Source organism: Sinohyriopsis cumingii, chromosome 10, assembly GCF_028554795.1.
Source record: "Sinohyriopsis cumingii isolate HCF-2022 chromosome 10, ASM2855479v2, whole genome shotgun sequence".
NCBI lineage: Eukaryota > Metazoa > Mollusca > Bivalvia > Unionida > Unionidae > Sinohyriopsis > Sinohyriopsis cumingii.
Window position 1 is genome coordinate 108,085,238 of NC_142970.1, and position 10,592 is coordinate 108,095,829.

At 33.4% G+C, this 10,592-nt stretch overlaps 1 protein-coding gene across 1 annotated transcript; it reads left to right on the forward strand.

Annotated features, from left to right (window-relative positions):
• Window positions 1–421: 421 nt before the first annotated feature.
• LOC149790805 (uncharacterized) lies at window positions 422–9,750 on the forward strand. The gene is made up of 3 exons (XM_089973270.1): window positions 422–702; window positions 4,801–5,060; window positions 9,208–9,750. Exons 1-3 carry the CDS (start codon window positions 681–683, stop codon window positions 9,748–9,750), a joined length of 825 nt encoding a protein of 274 aa, XP_089829396.1. The 5' UTR covers window positions 422–680.
• Window positions 9,751–10,592: the final 842 nt, after the last annotated feature.

Here is a 10,592-nt window from a genome sequence, read left to right on the forward strand (position 1 = left end):
ATGTGTGCATCACGTGAGTTTACAAGCACATTGGCAGATTGACAGATTTTTAGGTCTATTCTCCGCGACTGCCACTATATATTATGTAAAATTCACATGGCATAACGTAAACATTTTAAAATAATTTTGCATGAAATTGCAGCAGGCACAAAACTATTAACAGTAATTTGCATTTGTTGACACTGTTATTCCGTACTGTTAAATAAAACGTGCAATGAAATAAAATTTAAACAAACAATGTAATAAATCAATTAACACTGAGAACTGTGGTGACTGAAGACACAGGTACGGCCATGCACAATTAGGACGTATATAAACAAAAAATCTTACGTTAATTAAACAAAGCACGAAACTAATTATTGATGCATCACATGTTAAAAGCAGAACGTAAGAAATCGCAGTAAATGGGAGGATAGTTTGTATAATTTAAAACAATGACATACAACAAGTACTCACTTTATCATGAAAAAATGAAAATGGAGATAAACATTATTAGGCCCTGTATAAACGGTTCAGATTCAGTATGTAAATGCACTCATTGTGTTTTGTGGCTCATGTTATAATATCGGCCAATGGAGGACCGCATTACTGGAGTCTCTCGTCTGTCGTGTATTTTATTTCTGATTGTTACTTCAGACAACAACGTTACTGCCTTGTAATTCCAAACCTAAAAGTACATCATGGCGTGCCACCATCAGCAAGGTATGTACATAACGGCAGTCTATTCCACATAATATAAAACCATTACATAACTCATAAAACTAAGACCTGACATTTTGTATTTCAATCCGGTTCATCTTATTTGTAATTTATACTTATTTCCTCATATTTACTACAAATGCTAAATGTACCTGAGAAATAAAACCTAATGTATCGTTATAAATTATAGGCTGGATAGTCCATGTGGATTCTGATGTTTTTGTAGGTCTGGGTTTATAAATGTTCTTAAGGTATTTTCAGATTATTTATCATTTTCAAAGATAAGGATGGGAATTAATACGCATTGCAAATAATGGCTTGAGCTTAGTGTATTATGTTGTTGCCTCTATATCGTTGTTTCCATTTATATTAAACTTTGGTATAGATGACAGAGACCAATCCTCTCAATACTAATCCATTATAGCCTGAAAATGGCTGATAAATTAAATAACGGTAGTAACACTGACCATATTACAAGTAATTATGTATGAAATGAAAACGTCTGTCAAAGTGCAATATTTTTATTGAAAGACACACATGGTTAATCTTTCCTCCAAAGTTTCGATCAGAAAAGTTTGGAATATGTTCAAAATATAACCAATTTACTACATGTTAAAATCAGCGATTGATGTGGTCTTCATATGAGGTAAATTGTGTAAAAACACAGACAGCGAAAAGCCCAGTGGTTAAAACATACACAGAGGGATAAATACTGCAATAATGCTAAAATGGAATAAGTTAAACTTTAAAAAAATATAGATTTGCAAACACAATTATTTGTATAGACGTATACATTCGTAGTAGAACCTCGTTCAAAACCTTTAATCAATAGAAAAAAAATAATTATAGGAAACGTTAAGAAATGACCCAAAACATTCTGGCAAGACTTAAAGAGAATATACTTTAGCAGGGTAAGTAGAAGTGACTCGAAAATAACAATGAATGACTGGTTTGATTATTTCGTTTCCTTATTAGTGTCGAGCAAACTGGAGGGTATGAATGACGAGAAGGTACTCCAAGAAATGATAATGACAACTTCAAACTGAATAAATCAATTTCAAATCAAGAACTATTTCATAGCTTTCGCCTTTTGAAAAATAAAATTCTAGGTTCTGACACGATTACGGTCACTGGTACGATTTGACTTTACCAAGCATTGTTTATTTTCTTAATGTGTTCTTTAATAAGATCTTTGAAACGGGGGAACTTCCAAAGGATTAGTCAACAAGTATTGTATGCTGATATTAAGAATGGGAGCATGAAGGACCCCACCAATTGCAGGAAATTTCTCTAATAAATGCATTCAGAAAAGATTTCTCGTCTGCTTGTTACAATCGGTTGTATAGATTTAATAATTTAAAGTAATAATCTAATAGATCAATAGAAGGCTGGCTTTAGAAAACGCTTCAGTACTTGTCCTAATATATTCAGTTTGCATGCAATTGTTCAGAAATATATATATATATATATATATATATATATATATATATATATATATATATATATATATATATATATATATATATATATTAATCTGGTGGTAGAATTTACTGTGTATCGATTTTTCAAAGATTTGAAACATAACAACATAACAAAGTATGATATTCTCCTGTACATAAATGTATAGATGGATATATTTTACAAGTTTGGAAAATATTTATTGATTTTAAAAGCAGTGGGCAAATTCCAATGGGACTAACCAGAGATTTTAATTTTCAATGTAAGACAAATATAATGATGTGTCCAAGGTCTAATTCCTTTTTCCATTTCTACTGATGATTTAGTTCAAAAGTTATGAACTAAGTATGATAGGGGTAAGTGCCGAAGCTGTACTACTATTGAAAGCAACAAAGTAATGATGCAGGTGAATTGTTCGTTGAAACAGGAATTGAAACTAATCTAGAAAAAAACAACTTGATCATTTTTCGAAGTGGTGGCTTTCTGAGAAAATATGAGCATTGACATTGTAGTGGCAAACCTATTGAAACAGTGGTTCTGCTTTTCACATCGGGGTAGAGCCGGACTAAATAAAAAGATGTTGGCATTACAAGCTTTTATAGTAGAATCTAGAATTTATAGGTATCAACACATATTTGGAGTTTTACATGTACAAGATATATGTAATACCTTTCTTTGTTTCTCATATGTGTATTTTCTGATTAAACTCTAATGTTTTGATTTGTTTTTATGTTTTACTAGATGGGAAATCAAGATAGTTATTTAGTGTCGAGGCATTTGGAGTAAAGGGGCTTTCCAATGGACACACCACATTGTCACGCAAGATTCAAAACCCGGTACCTTATTTTTCTCGAGTCAGAGAAGCTAAACCACGGCAACAACTATTTAAATTCATACATCATATTTTCCACTATTGCACCGCTTAACTAATATGCGGTATTTAATGAATGACTCCATGACGACATATGGATAATAACCATGTTATCCAAATGAGTTTTAAGTCAACAATTGATAGCCATTTTGTTCAGGTTTTTACTGCGTAACATCGTTATTTCGTTCTTTTTTTTCAAGTGTGATGTATCAAACAAAATGTTTGAAATATGTTTGGATAATGTTTAATCATTGACTTGTTTAATATATTTCAAGCGAAATAATCATTTACATTCGTGTATGATTCTCCATTGTCTCTTGTGGAATAAACTGTCAGTAGACCAGTATTTATTTAAAGACATTTCTAGTCATTGCCGGCCGTAAAGGAGAAAACTATACAACAGTCAGTGGAGAACGATGTAACTCAGATATGTTCTGAATATATAGCAGCTCACAAGAATGTGGTTCAAGCACGCATTCTCACTTGTGAATCAAGAAGGAAATTTCGACCAGAATTGTGTCTAATTTATCATCATCATCGTCATCATTGTTATTCATTTCTTTTCTCTGGATTAAACCATGCCAAAACACTTAAATCTTTCGCTAGTTTGGGGGCTAAAATAATCTCTTGTCCAAACATGTTCTCATATAAGTCATGTATTGGGGTGTGTTTTGTTTAGTAGTATATAGCTGATACAGACAAACCCTGACTTTAAACAGTATCCTGAATTTGTCAGTGTGTACAAAATTCCAGAGTAGTATCATGTAACAGTTTACAACTAGGTACATCACGCGGTAGAAAACACAAAATATAACAAATGACCCGACATAATGTTGAAATAAAGATACTTAGATCATATTTGCTCATCTTCTTCATAATCAAAAAATGTTTTTCATTGACCGACATCATTAACAGAGCTAATCCAAATTTTAAAAACAATGAATTTATTTTGCCGTTAGTGATGAAGTGGAAAAATTTCAACTATAGTCTTGAATAAACTAAACGCTTTTCATAAAGTTCATACAACGATTCATTCTTGCCATTTTTATAAGTAGTATGTCACTGATATTAATATTTATAAAGAAATAAGTTCTCACTATCACTACAATGGGGTTGTATACTTTGAAACATATATCAAAATATAGTTTGACTCGTTATGGATACATAATTTCAAATTTCGAATCCATATTTGACTATTTGTTAAAGAAATATGTATTATCCGGTTGTATACAAGTTCCAATCAGGCAAAAGGGAAACTAGATAATTTACGTAATTTGTATGCAATTTGCTTTATGCTAGACTAGAACATTTTCAATTTGCATTTTCAGGTCTGCCTCTTTTGTTACTTTCGCTGATTACACATATATTCAACTCACCCACAACAATAGCAGACACCGTGTTCTCCCCATTTTATGAAGGAAATCGAACCCGGTGACAAGAGATTCTATTGATCTTTTTATACCGATATGAAGGATTAGAACTTCTTGCAATGCCAAATGATTCTAATGTGTCACTCATCGAATGTCTTCACTTTAAATATAAGCTACAGGAAAATCTCTGTTATGTAATAATCTTCCTGCCAAAGATTTTGCAACATTGGCGATCAATCCAACAGTGCACGAACCGGTGATTACATTGAACATTTCGAAATATCTGCTTCCTCACGTAAGTTAAATATAAATATGTAATCGTCCTTATTAAAGACTCATTGCCATTTTATATAACGTAAATGTCATATTACATATAACCATCGTGTAGCGTTCTATGTTTAGGTTCATTCAACGTGGAGATACGAAAGGCAACAACAGCAGACAAGGATGCCGTTTTGGCGCTGAATAAAAATATTTACGGTGGACTGGACTATCTACCGTCCTTCTACGACGAGTTCCTGACAGATCCTGTGGCAACGCCGTTTGTGATTACCCTAGATGGAGAAATTGTGATCTCTCTCTCTCTCTTTCTGTCTGTCTGTCTGTCTCTCTATCTCTCTCTTTCTCTCTCTCTCTCTCATGTAATTCAAATTAAAATACATTCCCTACCAATATAACTTCATCATGATTTTGTTTGTTGTTTGGATGGAAATTAGGGAATATTTTTTTCAAAAGCAAATTTGTATTCTTTGTTTTCCTTCCAACGGTTTGGTTGTTACAAAAGGGTCTTTATAATTGTAAAACCTTATTTTGTTCTAAACATATATGTACCGTCGCATTTATTAATCACATTTACTCTTCAGATAGGATATTTGTGTGCGTTTATAGTAGACAATGGAGAGACGGCGGCCTACATGGCTGGCAGAATTAGCCCAAAGTTTCAAGGAAAGGGTTATTTCAAAGATCTTATCCAGGCGGTTAACGAAATGGTGAGGGAACGATACGGTGTGAAAACAAGAGCAATGACTATAGCGGGTAACAGTATCATAGCGCAAACGGATTCGTTCAGTCAAACTAACGCTTTGATTTCAACAAGGGTAAGTGTCACTTCCAGAAATTAATCCAACATTATTTTGAGTTATACTGACATTGCTAAAGAAATAAATCTAATGTAAAACTTTGACTATTAAAATATTGCTAAAGAAATAAATCTAATGTAAACCTTTGACTATTAAAATACTGCTAAAGAAATAATTATATTCAAATATCAAGACTGTCAGAGTGTACCATGTGTGAGACTTTATCAAACTAGAAACTACAAAGTAATGGAAGAACAATCTGGCCTGCAGCACTTGACTCTTTATAGTGTTACTATATTGTAAACATTATTTACATGGTGCCTTGTACAATTTGTTTTTGTATTTGAGAATATACATATCTTAACTCGTCTCATCTCCCAACATAACAATGATCTGACATCAAGTAAAACCATGTGTTTTGTGTCTTAAACATACAAGTGTACTTAAAATTATTTAACTCTGTTAATTTGCGGCTTCACTGGAAACTCTGTGATGTTTGAGAAGTACAGATACAGTCTACACTAGTGTGCGCTTTCATTGGAAATTGTGATGTTGGACACGTATCGATACAGTATACACTAGTTTGCGTTTTCACTAGAAACAAGCTGATGACATGCATGTGATATTGATCATTTAATAGCAAACGAATGCTACTACTTAGACATGTTTCACCTATGTTCCCATCAAAGGATCACAGCAGACATGAATGCTACATCACTTTTCATATAGTGTCTATTTTTAACGCAACATTTTTCAGCCCTGTTTAGGCGCTATCATCTAAAAATACAGAGAGATTCTTGTTTGCAGACAGGCATAGCAATGTATAGAAGTACTGTGGAAGAAAGAGAAATTAAAAAATTTGTTTTCTCCTTACAATCGATGGTGAAGGAAATTAAACTATATCACAAGACAAATTTATATTCAAAAGAGCTTCCTTTGAAACTGTGCAAAGAAAATATTTATCTTAGCCTCCGAAAATAGTAAACCTCTAGAAAACACAGAGTAACATAACATACATTTCTAAAAGGTTGAAAGATTTAGTAGCTCTTTTGTATTGTACAAACATTGTTGCAAATGGTCTGAAAGATGTTTCACGCCGATTAATTAATGAAGTCATGTCATTTTACTTCTAGAGATTAAGTAACCATGGACTACAATAATTCATTTTTCTAGCATCAAATGTACCCAACAAGAATGACCTATAGCAACCTATCAATCACTATGCACAATGTTCACAAACAAATGTTTGATAAGAAACATGGCAGACTTGAATCCTTTTAGTTTTCTGTTGACTTCCTTCCTGATAAAATGGCAGACATAAACGTATCTCCACGTTTTAACATCAGAATAGTGTCCAGCCAACTATCCATCCGTCTGTTCACTTTTCCGTCTATTACAACAATGTGTACAGTGCACCCTGGTGGCCGAATGGTCTAAAGCCCTTGGCTTTATCGATCTCTGCTATATTACCTCTCCGTGGTTTCGAATCTCGGGCTCGGCCAATGACAGTCATTGCCAATGTGGGTATGTGAAGAAACTTGCCAGATGCTTTCGATGGTTTTCATCGGGTTCTTCTTCCACCAGCTATACTTGCCGCTATGTAAAGCCTATTAACCCCTGACAATTTCGTTAAGCCCGTAACACCAGCAACAACACTGTTGTGCAATATAACATTGCAGTTCCATGTTTCAATCTTGTTGACCAAGCGTAACAAATTACAGTTATCTGAAACAAATAAATCCCCTGTTTGCTAGTTATTCTATTTTGCTTAGGTGTTCAAAACATAATTCATACTTAATGTTTTAGAGTAGACGTTATTAGTAATCTTCTGTATTCAGTGTACATTCAAAGAATTTTAATTTGAATGAATTAGGTCTGCACAAAACGATATATCGGGGTTTACTTTCAGCAGGCACATGATTTTCAAATTTGTAATGTTAATGTTCTACCAACGGTCGGATGAGCAACAATACTATCAATGTTCTAGTCGTTTTTACTGTCGGGCGTGTATAAATGCTGTCAATGTACTTGTCTTACGTAGCGTAGGATGTGTCTCAATTCTGGATGTGTAACAATAATGTGAAGGTACCAGACTATATATATATATATATATATATATATATATATATATATATATATATATATATATATATATATATATATATATATATATATATATATAACCATGAGATTGCAGTGAGAAGATTCATACTCCTGTAAGTTATCGACTGCTGTAAAACAGAGAATAAAGTCCAATAAAGTGCAGAGTAAGACGCAATGTTTTACTATCATTTAAATAGTACTGTGTGATACTCACCACCAGCAATGATTTGATTAAGAAACAATGTCGTTGACAGGCGTGGCATTTATCAATCCTGTTATGATTCAATTGTACTTTGTTCCAAAATCCACCGTGTAGGAAATCTGTTGCAGTTGTTTCAAGAATAAAAACACTAAACGAGCAATCGTTAATAAGGACTAAGATTTCTCACCTTGAACTGCAATTTCCTGCCCGTGTACTCTTAGGGTAAAGATTTTGAACCTTTTGGAAATAATTAATTTTCAATGGTAAATTCTTCCTAATTTGGCAAAAATCCACAACTTTCCAAAACTCATTGAGGACAAAACAATTTTTTCCGTTTTTCGTTAGCTGTGACTCTTGGAATACTATAAATCATTGAATAAAGTCCAACAATGTCCATCTTGCAGTGTAAGAAAACTTTTCCTCTTTTCGCTAGATTTATGACTTTTGAACTACTATAAATGATACAATAAAATCCAATATCGTCCATCTTGCAGAGTAAGACACCATTTGTTGTTAGCTGTGTGACTGTTGAGTCTAAACCATAGCAGGCAAATTGAAATTTATATAGTTCAGTCAATTATTAACCACTGAAAATTAAGCCATTGGTGTTGGCGAGTCTTTTAAAAAATGTCGATAGCTATGCATACTCCATTACATGATCGTCAGTGCTCACTTATCAGAATAAATATATATGCTCTGCTTTATTATAAAATATCGGAAATATCGGAGTTCTGACTAAATACAATTAGGAAACATTACGGAATATGAACTGAAATTGAGTAGCATGTCATGTATTCATCCAGCCATTGTTTCATCAATCTGTATGTTAAGTATTTATATATTTACCTAGCTACCATTTTATTGTTGAACAATTGATCTCTAGTTTTAAAACCAGTTACATTTTTACATACCCATGCTTTCCACTCTTCCTGAAATACTTTACTGCTTTGGATTTAACGCCATTTGAAATCATATGTTGGCTATATACAGAAGCCAGTATATCTGGTGGATGAAAAATCCGGGAAATCGTTGGCAAGAATCTCAGACTCACGGAAATCTGCAGGCAAGCTTTCTTACATACCAATGATGGCTACGCCGAAGATTCAAAGCCACATTGACAGACATGAGATTTCATTTATCTGTAAAATTCGATCGCCTTCCACAACTCGGCAACCCGATACTAAATGAAATACTTTAAATAAAGTGTCACGAATATTGACGTAAACAATATTTAATATAATCGCCTAAGTAAGTTAAATGCATCCTGCCCAGTGTCTTCTCTTCATCACTGTATCGGAGTATACCTGGCTGGGGCCATTGTACCCCGGAAATGAGTCAGGGATTTAGTTACTTATGTGTTTATTTATGAAGTGGTATTGCGCAGAATGTGTTCGGCATCATCTATGCTTAATTTCTTTTTTTCAGGACTTGGTCAAGTATGTGGTGTTGCCGTCTCATTTAAACAAATATTCTGGTCTGCTTAGCGCACTGCCTCGCAAGAATATATCGGTCCATGATGTGAAAGCATATTTTGAAAAGGAGGTCATCAGAGAATACCTGTTTCCTGAAGACCGAATGGTCGTTGAATTTGTCCCATATCGATTGATTTCTTCGAATCTGGCTCTGTTGGATAAAAAGAACACGGTTTGTATTTCCGACGTCATGGTTGATGATAAAATTGTTTCAGGTCTCCTATCAATAGCAACATTTTATAAGGCTTCACGGCCCGGATATGCGTACTGGTTGGAACTCTACGGGACTGATATCAACAGCGTGCGCTACCACATGTTGTCTCATTTAGATTTTATAGCCAAAATGCTGGACGATTTTGTGTATATATTAGTTTTTGTTGACAAACAATGTCAAAAAGAAAAATTATCTGATGTCTCTGCTGAATGTGGACTGGTCAATTGGATTGAGTCAGACTTTAAGATAGCTTCACGATGTTTGTTCGAAAGTAAGTTGTAATGTGCATGTGTAGTACTGTAAATAAATCAGAGTAAACATAAAACAAGCATCAGTGAACTATGATGGATAAATTTATTATTTAGGTAGACATTCTCATATCCTATCTGCCTGTGTGGGAGATTTCGTCTTCACAACCTTTTATCATCGATTAATAAGGTTTTAGAGGATGAGGAAGTGTTCATATAAAGGAATTTTCCCGAGTAAAGGAGAAAGAATACATCGTGTTCATTATTGGTCTACATAAGTTGCTATGTATCTGGATGCTTTTTCTATTTGTTTGCAAATCAGACATCTTCCTTAGTTCGGAAAGTTTGTTGCACACCATTATTTGCTTCACGTTTACATACGATGTAGATTTGCATCTCCATGTGGTTCATATTTTAGAACCTTTCTGCATCTTGTATATTAATCGTGTATAACAACATGCTGTTCAAATGTGCTTTGATAACGTACTTGTGCGATGTTAAATAGTGCATAGAAAATATTTCAGGTAATATGACTGTCATTTGATGAAACTATTTAATAAGATTATTCATATGGAGTTTATATGTATGCAGCAGTATAGATGTTAATTATGTCTACAGATCAATACTCTTTGTCATTTGTATATCAATTGTATTCTTTCCTGTATAATAGGGGTTCGTAATTATGGCTACATATAAACATACTTTTGTTCTATTCAAATATAAATGTGTATATTTCTATGAAAAGGATGTAAAGGTTTACCTTTTGTACCATTAATTCCGTTCAGATTCTTAGGGAAGCTACTTAAGCAAGATCAAGACATCATTTTATTCTTGAAATTCATTTTATTTATTGGCTACTTTAAGGATTTGTTACAT